The following is a 16,139-nucleotide window of genomic DNA, read 5'->3' as shown; positions in this document are numbered from 1 at the left end:
TTTCCCATCATAAACAACTGTTCACACCAAAATCAGATCATGTCCATGTTTCACCATGAAATTAGGAGCACAGACATATTTGATCCTATATGGCTAAAGTGTTTTTTTTTGTTTTGTTTTGTTTTTCTTTTTTTAATAGATCATCCCTTCCTCCTAGGAAAAAAAAAAAAAAAAAAAAAAAAAAAAGAAAAAAAGAAGAAAAAAAAAGACTTTTTTGCTATTGTAATTTACCATCACATAACACCTAGTTGTTTAAAGATTCCTATGCAACCTCTCTTCTCTTTTTGCTCTGGCAGGCCAGTTATCCAAATTGCTGCAGAACAAAACAAAGAACTCCAGAGGAGCCACATAAAAGCCATGGCAACAACAGCCTCCCCACTGATACCAATGAAACAAGGTCCCCACTTCAGGAAAGGGGTCTGGAAAGTGACTCAATTTCTAACTCTCCAAAAGAGTGGTATTTGTCTCTGACAGGCTGGAAGCACGGGAGATCTCACTAGTGAGCTATTTGTTATCTCTAAATATCTGTCCTTGCAGGTGTTGGCAGATGTTCACACCTCAGTGGGGGAAATCCACCACCTGACTGTGCTTGAAGATAGAGGAGGCACCCATTTCAATCAAATTATATGAGGTGAGCATCCATAAAGTACGATGAACTGCTAGGAAGGGAGAGTAGATTTAATTTGCCTAGTCATATTTTACAGCTGTAAATTTAATATTCAGGATTGTCAATTATGGTACAATTAGAGCATTTAAAAATGCCATGATAAATACTTCATCTTCCTCTGATTTATCCCCAAATCAATTTGTGCCTTTTTGCAGTGCAGAGATACAGACATGCTTACCATTCTAGATGGAGATGACTAGCAAAGATCATGCTAGTGTCTCTAATCAAATGGTTAAAATAGTTTTTCAAATGAATCTCTATTATCTGAGTTTTTATATCTTTAATCATACTTATACTCCAGTTTGAATGTGTGCTGATTAGTTAGTTTCCATCCTAGGGAGACAAGAAGTGCTTATATTTACTCTGATACATTATGCTGGTCATTATTCAGCACTGATTGGTTTGATGGAAAAATATACATTACCTCAGCAAGACAAGCTGCTTAGTCTTATTGTGTTAATTAAATGCTCAAATAGCTATTGCCATTTTTTTTTCAGTTTATTGATAGTTGTTTATCTGTGCAGTGATTATGTAGTTTATTTTATCTTGTCCCCCCACTCCTCATAAAATCTCTCTTCTGAAAGTAGTAAACATATGGCTGTAGCCGTGCCCTGAGGGTTTGCTCAGCCTGCAGTCACAGCTTTTTCCACCAGGTAGCTCTCCTCAACAGGAGGGTGATGAATCCTCACCCTCAACTGGAGCCAATTCAGGCTTTGCAGGGACTGGAGGACTGCACTGCTTCTGAAGGGAACACCTTTCTCTCCCAGCCAGAGGGGTCCACTGCTCCCTTCCTTGCTCTTTGTTATTGGAGATGCTGGGGGTTTGTTTAGGTGGGAGAGGTAAGGCTGCCTTGCTATCCATTAAAAGGTCCAAGTAAATTTTATCCCAAAATGAGGAATGGGAATATACATATTTTAGATAGATAGATAGATAGACAGCTAAAAACCACATTGAATTCCTGACTGTCATTCCTATTTGACAGGGCACCAAAACCTTTAGTTCTGTATGCCCAGTTGTGAGTGCTGTTATGCTAAATTTATGAAAAAAAGAAATTAATTTATGAAAAAAAAAATCTAAGTATTTATAAATAAAGGACACATTTTACTGTCTCTTAGATTGTCCCAGGACAAAATTTTTTATACACATGATAATTGTTTCAAATTTTATTATCCAAAATTTCAAAATTCTAAATTCAAAAATTCTATTATGCTATGAATTCCTAAGTAGTCACTCTAGATCCTATGAATTTAGGAGTTATGGGACTAATCACTGCAACCTGCTCCAGTTTGTCATTCTGTGATATTTTCAACTTGTCAAGTCCATCATTTTACTGCTCATCAAAGTCCCATCCAAGAGATGAACCATGAAAAAAGTTGAAAAAACAATATGCAAGCAGGTACAACAGTCTGAGTTACACACACATGTTGGGAACTGATCATTTGCATCAGGTTTAAGCATTAATCAGAATAACAGATGTCCAGCATCTCACTAAGATCTATCCCAAAGTAAGACAAAGTTGGAACTTCCAGTATTTTTTTTCTTTCTGTAATTATCCTACTTTATATGATTGATGGCTACTGTGTAATTGAGAATACCAGACAGATTCTCATCCACTGCAGCTATGAGTTGGTGGAATCTAGAAGTATAATGAATCCGTCTGAATTTTGGTCTCCCAAAGGACATAGATTATAAATAATAGAATTAACTCTAATAATAACTCTAGTAATAGAGTTAACTTTTCAGCTATCTCCTAACTTAGAAAAATATGCAACAATAGATATTATTATTATTATTATTATTACTACTACTACTATAATAATAATAAATAGTACTATTGCAGTGACAGCCACCCTATTCTTGCAACCAACATGGTCTGTAACGAGGAGATCCTTGCTCTAAATGCTGACTTTTCAAGGTATTGTAACTGGATGTAAATGTAAGTGAATAAAAACTAAAAGAAAAATTACAAAGCCCTAATATAGAAATTATGGAAGTGAATTATTTTGATGTGGACATATTGCATTGAGTAAATAAATAAAATAATGGAAGAATTGACTTGTTGTCTTTGCAGATATCAAAGGGATTTTATGTCCTGTTCTGGCTGCACACAACAGACAGAACATTGTTGGAGGATGAAAATGTCTGGTGCCTTGGCACTGTGCAGGGATAAGCAACCCTACAATGACTCTTTTGCAAATCCTGCTATTACACTGCATAAAGGAAATTGGTTTGGAAATGAAAGTGAATGATATCGGCACTGGGAAGAGGGACTTGGAATGAGACCTGTGGCTGAAGGGAAGCCAACAAGGCAGCCCAAGAAAGGACACTAAAAAGTAAAACACTGGCAAAACTGCTCTGCCTTAGAGTGGGGGCTATTCAAAACCAAGGTCATCCCAGAACTCCAAGGATCTAAATAGGACCTCTGTGTTCCTTCAAATGGAGGCATTTCTTGATATGTGGCTTTATTTGTAGCTTTTATGTTCAGCTTCTGGTTACAGACACAGATTCTGGTTGACTCTTTTCCACTAGGCTGAAAAGTCCTCAAGTATTGAAATTGCCATAACCAAATATTTTTTCTCCCTTTTTGCTCAATAAGGGTTGAAGGTCTTTCATTGCAAAGCACTCTCCTCAAACCTTAGGTCATTTTTTTTCTTTCGTGCTTTCTCTGTAAATTTTTTGTACCATTTTTTGAAGAACTGGGTACAGAAAATTTATTTTGGGCTTGTCAGTGTTACAGAAGAAACCTGTTACCCTGCTGTCAGCATACCCTTATTCTTTTGCTGCAGTACCTTACTGACAGCACTTGCATAACAACTTGCACTTTGCCTCCTACTTCCTCTACAGAGCCTTCGTTTTCCAAGGCCATTTCCCATTCTTTTCATATGACTAGGAGCACGAATTCATAACTTCACATTTGGTACAGTTAAAGGTGTTTTGTGCTGACTAGTCCAAAATAAGCTGACTGCCTCCTTTGCTTTACCTGGGGCATGCCATGCTTCTGAGACATCAGCCCAGCTCACATGGCACTTATGGCTTCTTTCCAGGGTGCTACATGTGTCATTAACTACCTGTAGGTCAGAAAATGCTGTAAAGCACTAATACAGAGTCTCTTTGTGTTTTAAAGGTTTACTAGGTGAAAATAGGAAAACTAGAAGATAGTGTATGGGAAGAAAGAAGGCAGGAGGACTGAGAAACTGTTTGTAGAAAAGAAGGGTCTCTCTCCTTTCACTCCCTGGTGTTTCTAACTAATGTTGCCACATCTGTGTATTCTGACCTGCCTGCCACAGGGACTGATGGGTGTTTGCCAAAGAAGGAGGGAGGGAGGCTTATGAACTGTACTTTGCCCATGCCAGTCTGGAGATAGCTGCTGCTCAGCTGACTGCTGCTGGAGCTCAGCAAAATGTATAAGCAGAAACAAACTGCACAGCACTTACCGTCAGCCTTGGGGTAAACTGGGTAAGGTAACCATTTTAATACAGGGATTATCACTGGATCCCCTCCTTTTTCATAAAGGAATCATCAGAGAATAGCAGAGAGAAGTGTGTTCTTCAGAGCTGAACACAGCAGGTCTCTGTGCAAGCCCTCTGCCCTAATGTTGTTCCAAAGTTTCCTTTAAGTGCTGGACACTGGCATGCAGTTGTTTCCCTTGCATCCTCACAAGCAGTAAAGCAACCTTCCAGGATTTTTTAAAAAACTTTTAGCTTTCTTCATACCACAGCACTCAAACTGCAGTTTTACGTCCCCACCACTCCTCTGGGCATGGGATGCTCCGTGGAAAGCTGTGTTATGCAAGCTGTGCAAAAGGGTGTATTAAGAATGCAGCAAAACACCAGCAGCTGTGTGGGGAGCGGAGCAGGAGGGCTTAATCCCAGCTCATGGGGGTCTGACACTGTGGGAAACTCTCTCCAGGTTCTGCAGAGGGACCTGGACAGGCTGATTGATGGACCAAGACCGACAGCATGAGGTTCAACCAGGCCAAGTGCAGACTCCTGTCCTTTGGTTACACCAACCCCTGCAGCAGCACACGCTGGGGAAGAGTGGCTGGGAAACAGCCTGGTGGAAATGGACCTGGGGGTGCTGGTCAACAGCCAAGAAGGCATCCTGGTCTGTATCAGGAATAGTGCGGCAGCAGGACCAGGGACTTCCCTGTACTCGGCTCTAGTCAGACCACACCTTGTAAGTGTTGTGTCCAGTTCTGGGCCCCTCAAATCGGGAAGGACACTGAGGTGTTGGAGTGAGTCCAGGAAAGGGCAACAAAGCTGGTGGAGGGTCTGGAGTACATGTCCTGTGAAGAGAAGTTGTGGGAGCTGGAGGTGTTCAGCCTGGAGGATGCTCCAGGGAGAACTTGTCACTCTACAAGTCCCTGGAAAGAGGTTGGAGCCAGATGGGGTCAGGTTCTGTTCCCAAAAAACCAGCGACAGGACAAGGGGGCACAATCTTAAGGCACGGGAGGTTTAGGTTGGACATTAGGAAGAATTTTTTCATGGAAAGGGTCGTTTGACCCTGGAATGGGCTGCCCAGGGATGTGGTGGAGTCACCATCCCTGGAGGTGTTCGAGGGAAGTCTGAACGCGGCACTCGGTGCCTTGGTGCGGTTGGCATGGATGCGTTCGGCCACAGGTTGGGCTCGATGACCTCAGAAGTCTATTGCAGCCGAACTGATCTGCGACTCCGTGGGCAGCCAGGCCGGCCGGGACCCCCGGCTCTGAGGGCATCCCGGCCGGCGGAGCTGCCCGCGGGCCGGGCGGCCGTGCCCGCACCCGCACATGCTCACTGGGGCGCCGCGGGAGTCTGGGCATGTGCAGAGCGGAGCGGGCCGGGCCGCTCGCCGCGCCCGCCGCGCCCCGGGGCTGCGGCCGCCGCCGCCCGCCCGCTGCCAGGTGAAGCCGCGCTCGCTGGGGCGGAGCGCAGCGGGGCAGCCGCCGGCCCGTGGCGGCGGGGCAAGATGAACAGCTCCGACGAGGAGAAGCAGCTGGAGCTCCTCGCCAGCCTGAAGGACCAAGGTAGGGGCGGGCGGCGCCGCCTCCGGCGCTGGAGAAAGCGGCTCCCCCCGCTCCGCCGCGGGCCCGGGCTCGGCCGGCGGGAGCGGCAGCCGCGGGGCGAGGGCTCCGCGCCCGGCGGGGGGACGGGGCGCGGCGGGGCGGGCGCGGCCTGGGCGTCCCCCGGCCCCGCTCCCAGGCCCCTCGCTCTGCCCGTGCAGAGGGAAATAATAAAAGCCTTAATGAAATAAAGCAGGGGAGTGGAACGTGTTGACTGTTCCCCGTGTGGGCGCCCCCGCGGCTGCCTCGCCGCCCCGCAGGTGCCCGCTCTGGCTGAAGATGGGCTGGACTGGAAGATCTCAGAGGGCTTTTCCAGCCCAGCTGACGAGTGGCTCTGCGAGCGCGGCCGTCGCAGGGGCCGATGGCGGAGGCGGGAGGCGGCGGTGCCTCAGCACATGGCCGGGGGTGCCTCGGCCCCGCTCCGTGCTGCCCTGGCGGGGAGCTGGCGCCTCAGAGCCCGCACAGCCGGACAGCTCCAGGCGTGCCAGTCTGCCCTCGCCGGCCCTCCGAGGAGCTGAGCCTCACGTGGAGCTGAGCCAGGCTGTGCCTAACCTGCCAGCGTGTCCCATCTCCCGCTCCGTGCTGCAGGGTCGGATCCTAACCCGACCCATCGAACACCTGTCAGCCCGGTCCCCACCAGCGAGCAGACTTGCCGCTGACAGCTCAGGGCTCGTCCTGATGCGCTATCGGTCTCTGTAGCACTTCAGTAGTTCCATCCTGGGCTGGTTTGGTGCCGTGTGGGAGTCACTTTAGGTGCTGTAGTAGAAAAGGCCAGAATTTCAGCGTGTTCAGTTTCATGAGTGCATGGTCTGACTCAGAAACTAGAACACTGTAATATTTAATCTTCTGCAAGAAGGCGCATGGAAGAGTTTGGGTGCTCCTAAGCCATTTTTTAACTCCCCTGTAGTATGTCTGTCCCTGAGCCAGGCTGATCCAGCGAAGTTGCAGCCTTAGTTAGTCAGGTAGGCACATTCAAACCTTTGAAGATGTGTTTGAATTGTGAACGTCTTCCTGCACACCAAGCGGTCGGTGTTGCCTCCTGTGCCACAGCTTCAGGTGCAGGAGGTGCGAAGGAGCCACTCTGGAATTCACATCTGGTAATTCCCAGAGCTGAGCTCTCCTGGTCTCCCGCGAGCCAGGCAGGGGTAATTTGGAAAGGACCTATTGGACAAACTTGTGTAAAAGAGTGAAATTACAGGGCTGTGATCAGTGGCCATTTTTCTGTCATTCATTTTGACTATAAATGTGCTCCATCAGTTTTGGTGTATAGTAGAACCTTTTCTTAAGCAAGTTTCATTTGGATATTAATGGACTATTTATGACCTGCTTTGTCATTTTTTTGGGTTTTTCCTGTATGCTCAGCTTTAGAAATTCATGATTACCATCAGCACAAGATAGACTCTGCCTTGGAAGGATTCATTAGGTATAAAATGATAATCTTACAGCTGTATGTTTTGATAATCTGAGACCAAAAAACAAGGCTCAAAATCTGGTTTTCTTGCTGACTGACTGCTTCCCTCCAATACTGTTGCCTCCAAGAGAATATTTGTTGAAACGAAAATAATCAGTTGCAAAAAATACGTGATTGTGTTATTCTTTAGAGGAAACCAAGCCTGTTGAAGTTGTTTAGAGCGGGGTTTCAGTTCTGCTCTCTGAAAGTCTTCTCCTGCAGTGAGCTGCGTATCCTTTAATGAATGTCTAAGGAAATTTTACAGGACCAGAGAAATTAGTTCAAGGGAAAGTTACTGTAACTTGAGGACTGGCTGTCCCAGATCCACCTGAGCTGCTGAAATAGAAGCTGTACTTGGCAGACCCAATCCTGTATGACTCTCTTCTTGGTGGCTGTTCATCCTTAAACACAGGAGTTTTTTGTTAGGCTAACATACTTCTGTGATTATGTGGCTGGTGAGAAAGTTGTTTTATGTAGGCAAAAAGTTAGTCAGTGGAAAAAAAATTAAAATACTTTTCTGTTTTACATCTAAAACTATGCAAAAAATATGGTAGCACCCATAGTTGAATCAGTAGGTAAGTTGTGTTAACTGATGATTCTGGTGCCTAGAGTGAAAACTCAAGCAGTGAAAAGGTAATGAGATAAATTAAATTGTTCTAATAGTAAAATAAAATATATTGTTACTGTAGAAAAGTAAATTTGCTTACTCTTTATATACTGTAATTTGGAATAGTGTCCCCTCCATTCTTATTGATAACAAAACAAGACTATTTTTGATACTACCAACTTCCCTCAAGTAATTTTAGGATGGTCTGTTAAAGAGAGTCTCTTGATTTTCTTATTTATTGTTTCCAAATAGAAATATCAGTATTATTTTGGAAATAAATGCAGTTGGTGGAAGGCTTTTCTGGATCTGAATATTTGGGGTAATGGGTACACAGACTTGTCCTATGTTTATTTTGTTCAGACTGGTGTATGGCTTCAGGTTCTTGTAACATTTTGCTGTGTAGTCAGATTTCTGAAAAATGCAAATGGATTTGGAGAGGTTTCAGGAAACATTCATTCAGTAGCCATTGCCTTGGTTTCATTTTCAGGATGTGTTTTTCTAGTCTTGAGAGACTTGCCTGGCAGCAGGTAAATGAACTGTGTGAGCAGTGGTGCCATAGGTAGAGGGGAAGGCAGGCAGCAGTGTCTGTGGCTGGCTGCTGTCACATTTCAACTGCTGCTTATATTTCTCCTGAGCAAGGGCAGGAGACTGAACCTGAGGCAGGTGTTTTGTAGCTGCCCACTCGATTCTCAGTGGCAGCTGTGAAGCTCTCTGGAGCTTGGGCAAATTAGCTTGGCTGTTTGGCAGAGCTCTGAGCAGCAGCAAGGACACTGAAGCCGTCTGTGTGTGAGATACTCTTATCTTTCAGCCATGCTGAATTTTCCAAGTCCTGTGTGTTAGACTCAGATACCTGATACTGATCATTCTTCAGCTTGCTCCATTACCAAGTTTAAGGTGAGCATCATGGAGAAACATGATCTCTGTATTGATGATATTTGGGACTTTAAAATGTTGTTTGAGTTTTAATCCTCAAATAGTTTTCTGAAATGTCATGGTTTAATAAAGCAGTTTCACCATAAATATTGCTATCACCTGACTGTACTTTAAGTGATGTTTCCAGTGATGCACACTTCTATTCAGCTGGCTCTTATATTCTTGCGGGTAAGACTTAAAAAAAAAAAAAAAGCACTTTGTCAAAACTTTGTGTTGTTAGTGGTTGGTTGTAGAACCTGAGGAATGGTAGCAAACATGACTAGCAGCTGAATCATAACAGTAGCTGATTACCTGCCTGGAAGATTGCCTTGTTTGTCTTTAGTTTTATTGGCACTGCTGGTACCTTGCCCTTAAAGACAGTCTCATCTTCTGCAGTAGTCCCTTTTTTGTTCAGTTGGAAACAGGAGTCAGTGATCAAAGTGTCTGGAGTTATAAACTGGGTAAAATTACACTTCAGCACTGCCACTGTCACAGCCACATTTCTGGTCACTTTGGTAAATTACAGTGGTTAACAACTGCTGTTAACCACACATATATTAAAGGTATTCATATTGCCTGGATTGTTTTCTTCATTTTTGAAAGGTCTAACTTTGCTCTGAGTTTGTTGGCTGGATTTGATGAAGTGTCTTATTTCCAGTCTCTAGTCCCAAGCACTATGACTCTGTATACTTGGGGTTTTTTTTAATTATGATCTATTTGATCTCTTAAAGATTTTTTCTTTTAATGTCAGCACCTTTGAGTAAGGGAACATCTTACATGTATCTTCTGAGGAGCAGAATATACGGCCAATCTGACAGCAAAATCTCAGAGCAGTACCTTTTAAATGTAAGCTATTGACAAGCTCCTAATGTGGTCTGACAAATTTATTTTACTTTGTGGCAGATGGGTAATTTTTATGGGCAGAGGAGTTTCTTAGGGCACCTTGTTGGCTGCTATCTTCCCCTCTATAGTCACCTATAATTTATTTTTTAATTTATAGTCATCTATAATTTATTTTTCCCCATGTGCCTGTGTGGATATCTTCATACACAGCAGCCATTATTCCCCAGCAGAACCCATCCTGCTTGAGTGTATTAGAGTTCAGATGTTTCTCCCAGTACAATTTCTTGTGTTGAACCCTATCTTTTATTTTTTTTTCAGAGACTTATAAAGGCAAATCTTTTGGTGTGAACTTAGTGGTTGGTCTTTATCAGGCAGAGTTGTGTTTAGTTTTCCTGCCCTGTTTTTTCAAGGAAGCTGTAAGACTGCAAGATGTAAATTTGGGGTTTAATTAAATTTACTTGTACACACTTTCACAGATCTGAGTAAAATCAAGGCATATGGGAACATAGATGCAGGAGCTGACTTACAGTCAGCTGTAAGTATTAAGTATTATATGTTAAGTATTTGTACCTTTGTGTACTTACACAGGTGATTTTTGTTTATTTTTTAAACAACTGTTAGGTAATTGAGCCGTGTAGGTTTCAGCTAATGCAACTGATATCTGACCAAAAGCTTGGTTTGCCCAAGTAAACTTTAGGTCTGCTAATAGGTTTGTGTATTGTGAGTCAAGATTTGGAGTCATTGTGAAGTGATGAGTGTAATGCTGTCCCATACATTCCCCCTAACAAAAGGAGGTATTAAAAATGCTACCCAGGCACTACTTGAAAATAATTTACACCTGGCTGGTGCCTTACTGTATCCTGTTGAAATATGATTAGTTGGATTTATCTTTGATCCTAAAATGGTGAACAAGGGAAAAATGGATCCTTTTTGGCTTTTTTTTTTTATCCTTTTGACAGCACTTCACAGTCTTATGTGTTCTGTACATGTAGGAGGCCATTGTTGTTGTTCAGGATTTTTCACCACATTCTTGGCCTGATTCTTCCTATTCCCTGTGCACTGGGAGGAGCAATGTGGTGGCAGCAATTCCATTAAAGCTTCTGGTGCTGACAGTGGTAATTCTGTCTCTAATGAGATATCCAAAAAGTCAGGTGTTAGTTTACTACCAACAAAATATGACTTAATCAGGATAGCTTGTTTCATCCAGAGCAGAGGACTTCTTGCACCATCAGCTCTTTCTCTTGCCTGTACTAGTAAAGACTTGCCTGGTCCAAGGTATGGAAGCAGAAGCAGTGGAGTGACACTTGCTTCCTTTGACAGCTCTACTTATTTTTTGAGTAAATAAGTAGATTTGAAATCCTCAAGTGGCATTACTTATTGATTTGGCATGGAATGGCTCTCAGTCGACTTGAAGGCCACCCTGGTTTGCAATATAAATACTAAAGTATATGCATGTAGCATTTTTAAAGTTTGGGGATTTTTCTTTATGTTTTTTGATAAGCAGCTTTAGGAAAGGGGTTGATTATTTTTTTTAATGAAAAAGTAAGAAGAGTCACCACCCCACTCTGTGTAAATGAAGGTGTCTTTCCTGTTGTTCATTGTGAATTATAGTCATTATATACTTTTACCCTTATGGCCTTGTTTTAGTAATAAGTGCTTTTTAGACATGGTAAGTACCTAATATATAAAACATCTAATTTAGATAATACTTACATTTTGTTAGCAAATTCAGGCTCAGGAGACACAGGTTCACAACTGAAAGTCAAAAGACTAAGTTATAATTAAAGGAGCTTCTGCATACAAAGTTACCTACTTAATTTAATACTGATAAAAGGCCTTGATATGTTTCCAGGACAGTCCCTTCTGGCCAGCTGAGCTGTGGAGTGAGTAGCTGGTGGATAAGCCAGGTCGCTGTTGTGAAGGAACATGCTGTGTTCACTCATGTTGGCTGTTTTGGGGTTTTACTCTTTTAAGAAAGAGCAGGGTTGGCTGAGAAAATGTTTTGGGTGGGTTGAGAGCTCTAGCCCAGAATATTCTGATATTTTCTCCTTCAGGGCTAATGATTCAGAGTTCTCTGTTCATGGAGTGTGTGAAGAGAGCTGCCGAGGGTGGGGCAAATCTCTGTTTACATTTTTCAGTCATTTGTAAAGTATCCAATGGCAAGAATGACTTTGCTTTAAAGGCGAGCAAACACAAGCAATTTTCAAGTATGAAGAAACTCGAATTGTGTCTGTTGGTACAGTTTTTATTCCCTTTCTTGCATCTGGATGGTAGAAGTCTCTTGCCTTATTTTCCTGAAGGGAGCAGGGAATAGCTTGGCAGTGGAGCAATGACCAAGAGGTGTAGACAGCCTTTGAGCTCCTGGGTAGGAAAAAAATTGGTGCATCAGTGTGGTCTCTTGGTTGTTAATCTGTTGGCTTTTTGGTTGGTTTTTTTTCTTGCTTTTTAGGCATGGGTGATGGGTAGGAATTTCGGGTTCATAAGGAGAAGTGGGGACAAAGTAAAGGGATGGACAGGAGATCCTGGTTTTACTGGTACACGGATCAGCTACTCTGCAGGTACCCATATATTGCAGCAACCATTCTTTCTAGGATTGATCTGTAACCTGAGCCAGGGTGGGTTTAAAATGGTCACTGCAAACCAGTATATTCACCTTGTAATTTTTGAACTCAGTCAATAAGATTGTTTAACTCTACATTGACCAAAAATTGATTGTTTTGGGAGCTACCATCTTTTTCAGACACTTCCTAATTGCTTCAATTCTAGAAGGCTATCCAGTTCATAGGATATTAATAGGCTGTTAATGAAGTTTATGACCCATGTTATTTAAGAAGTCTGTGTAGACAAGCAGAAGTGTTTTCAGTTTAATCAAATGGAGAGCTAATTTGCAAAGAGGTACTGCTATATTAACTTTTTTCTTTTTTTTTTTCTTGTGTAGCTATTGGCGAATATGAAGAGCTTAGAGCAGAAAATAAGAAAAAAAAAGAAGAGGTTTGTATATATCAATAATTCATTTAATATTGAAATGCTAAATACTAGATACCTTGTGGACTGTGGCAGATTGTTGACTGCTTTTTTGAGTTCACTGTTACATGCTAATACTAAATATTACTTATACCTATATGTTTTAAGGAGCAATGAATGCAGCTCTCACAACTGTTCTGTCTGTCCCACTCCAGAAGAGTTCCTGTAAATATATTTTAAGTGATTGCTGCTCCACCAAGTTTGCCTGTGATTACTGTGGGAGCATAAACCAAGTCACATGTTCAGATGAAATTGTTTCTCTTTGATTTAAGTCTTGTTTTATTATGCCTTCATTTGCACAGGGGACTTAATTACTGATATGAGTAAAAGAGAACAACTTCCCTCAGCTTCTGAACGTTCAGAGTGTAAGGAATATGGTTTCTGAAGGTAGGGAGGAATGCAGGGGAGTCGGTGCTACACTGTATTGTAACCAACATTCTCCTTTCTCCAGTGTGAGCTGAAGATGTGAGAAAGCTGTTAGTTTTTCAAATTCCTGTTAGCTGCCAAGATGTGTAGGTTTAATTCAGCTTCTTCTGAAATCTTTTTGGAAGGGTTATTTTTAGATACAAATGTTTCAATTCAAGGCTGTATTGGGAAGATTTTGTCCTTAACTCTTTTCTTGTTGTTAAAGAAAATTTGAAACTTATGTTCACTTTTGATTCAGCAAAGATTATGTGTATTTCTACTGAGGTCAGCATATTGTGCTTCATTCCCTCCTATCCTTCAACCTCCTTGTTCTTTTCACTTTGGTTGTTGTTGCATTCCTGTTCTGCTGTCCTTCACCAATGTCTTGGATATCCCAGGAAATCTGTCCTCTGTCTTTGCTGTTTAGAAGAAATGCTCAGAAGAAAATGAGAATAAAACTGGGTTACACCAAGATTCCATCCGGCCCAGAATGCTGTCTCTGACAGCAGAAAGGGAGGGGTGTGTAGGAGCATATTTGACACCTGGGCAGGTTTCTCTTGCAGTCTCCAAACCATTTGCAGCCTGTGATTGCAGGGAATGATTTCAGCATCCTGCCCTGCACTGCTCTCTTCCTTTAGTTTGTGCTGTGCTGGTTGTTGGCTTCTGTCACACATGGAGGGTGCCCTGCCAGGGCATGAGTAAATCCCATGAAAAACAGGCTCCCAGCTTTGCCCTGAACCCTAGTCATATCAGCTTTGGTGTTTCTTCAGCAAAGCTTTGTTTAGCTTGGAAGGGAGGAATGGGGAGACTTCCCTGAGCTACATTTTTATTAAATTTTTTTTTCTTCAAAGGGAATTTAAATGAAAAATTTTATTTCTGAAATTGAGATGGAATGAGATGTTCTGAGCTTGTTTCTTCCATTCTTCTCTTCTTGCCTCCTTGCTCCTCTCACAAGACTTCTTTCCTACAGCTGCATATCTCTAGCTACTCCTGTGTGTTTCATCTGGAGGCTGCTTTGAACTTTTTCAGAATAATTGCGTAACACCCAAAAGTCCTCCAAGCCTGAGTGCGTGAGGATTGTGTTCCCAGCTGAGCAAATCAGTTGGCCACGTGCTCAGAGCAGGATTTTCAGCCATTATGCAAGTTTTCTCCCTTCATAAACTCCATCCTGCAAATTGATGTGCTTGTTGTAAGCAGTTCATGGTTCATTGTTCAAGCGCTTGGACTCAAGTGGTTAAGTGTGAGGCTTTAAGTGCATTTCTTCCACAAAAAAATTTAAAAAAAAATCAGAGTTCATGGTTATATTTTTTTCCAGTGCCAATACTGGAAGAAACTATTCTTGTGTTGTGGCAGGGCAGAGTAATCCGAAAGGTCCATACCATCTCTTGCTTTGTATCTTAGTTTGTGCTTTGCAGGATCAAACCTGCTACTGGAAAAGTGTAGCACAAGCTTTATCTGCCTGTGGCTCTGGGAAGTTGTGGGTGATTTCTGTTCCAGTTTCTGCCATTGTCTGTCACTGTGAATGTCAGCAGATGGCCTCTGTATCAACTGTGGTCACGTAATTACATCAACAGGAGAATGAGAAGTTGATTTTTTTAGCAGGTGTCTTGCAGACTGCGTGTGGAAGGTGCCACAGAAGAATTAAATAGCAGTCTTGTGTGTATGTGCTTTTGGTACACTTGATGGAAAACTTTTCTAAGTCACTACTGTACTTGTATGGCTCTGAAAGATGAGGTTTGCATGCAGAAATTGTCCTAATTTCCATTAGACACGTGGAACTTAGTGGATAATGGGCAGCTGACTTAAGATATAATTTAAATTTTTGAAAATCTATGCTCTTTGTTCCATATTTTTTCTTAAAATTAGGAAGTAAATTGACTTTTACGTGGGTTACTTTGTTCAAAGCACTGCTGCTTTAAAGGGATGCTAATAACCATGAAAATTCAACAGCAAAATATGAGATCTTTGATCTACAGTGTGTCTTCCTCATTGCCTTGCCAAGCTGCCAATTTGGAGACCACTGGTGGAGCTTCTAACAACATTTCCTCAGACATTTTTTGTTCATGTTTTTAAATACTTTTAGAAACAATGGAGCCAAAATTATTTTGGCAGATTACATCTCTTAGGTCACCTTTTTTTATTGATGTAGCCAACAAAACATTCATATCAACCCCCCAAAAACAGATAACTGTTCAGCTGCACACAAATGTGGGTAACTTAATATGCAGTTCTGACATATTCAAGAGTCAGATCATGAATAAATATTTGACTACTTGCTAATCAGACAGAAATGACTCTGAACGCTGGTTTTGACAGTGTTTTGTCATGCTGCCAGTAGGGGAAAAAAAACCAAGACAGCTATCCCAAACAGTAGGTGTAATAGTGTATCTCTGATACATCATTCATGGTGTTTGCTCTGTTAAAGCACATGGATGGAGTGGATTCTATGTTTTGTCACCAAGTGGGAATGGGGAAGGGGTTCTGCCTTGATGACCTGCTCATTGTTTCTCTGACTATTGCAGATGTCATTGGATACTTTTGAGCACTGCACCAAACTCATAATTTTAGAGCAAGCATTAAATCTGCATACATTTCACAGCCTGTGTAAATGGGAAAGAATTGTGTCTTGTGTTGCTTAGCAATGGTTTAATTGACTATATGACTACTACGTGAACTTCTTGCATCTTAATATCTGGACTGAACAATCTCCCTGTTGTTTTTGCCCTTTGAAGGCCTTTTACAGAAGTCTGTAGGAGCTTATGTGCAAAATAGTTGGCAAAAAAGAAGCCTGTTAGTAGAGAATAGACAAGAAACTAGAAATTAAAGTATTGTCTTGTGTATTGGGTACCTAGAAGGCTAAAATCTGAAAGAAGTGGAATCAACAAATCTTCTGAACTAGCGCCTGCAAAGATGAAGAATATATGGAATTATTCACAAAATTAATTTTTGCAACTGGACTTTTAATTCCTAAAAATACAGATGCAATGTATTTTTACTGCTAGGATATTATCACTGACTCCTGTAGCCAGTTCAGGACTGCAGTATTGTCTTTTTATATTGCTGGGGTTTTTATAAGTGAGATAATTGTGGTATAAATATTAGATTACTAATACTAGATACATTAAATAAAACAGAATAAATGCTTATTTTACTTTGCAGAGAAACTGGAACTCTTAAGTTAAAAACAGAAAAT

The 16,139-nt window shown here is 42.0% G+C and overlaps 1 protein-coding gene across 1 annotated transcript in view; it reads left to right on the top strand.

Moving 5' to 3' along the window:
- The first annotated feature begins 5,536 nt into the window (after positions 1-5,536).
- Positions 5,537-16,139, top strand: part of SHTN1 (shootin 1) — a 53,763-nt gene continuing 43,160 nt past the window's right edge. The window contains exons 1-2 of the mRNA XM_015633431.3: positions 5,537-5,669; positions 12,456-12,508. Of these exons, the coding sequence (XP_015488917.1) occupies positions 5,612-5,669; positions 12,456-12,508 (111 nt within the window). The 5' untranslated portion in view covers positions 5,537-5,611. The remainder of the gene's footprint in view (positions 5,670-12,455; positions 12,509-16,139) is intronic.

The sequence above is a fragment of the Parus major genome, chromosome 6 (assembly GCF_001522545.3).
Source record: "Parus major isolate Abel chromosome 6, Parus_major1.1, whole genome shotgun sequence".
Lineage (NCBI taxonomy): Eukaryota > Metazoa > Chordata > Aves > Passeriformes > Paridae > Parus > Parus major.
This window is presented reverse-complemented; position numbering and strand designations above follow the sequence as displayed.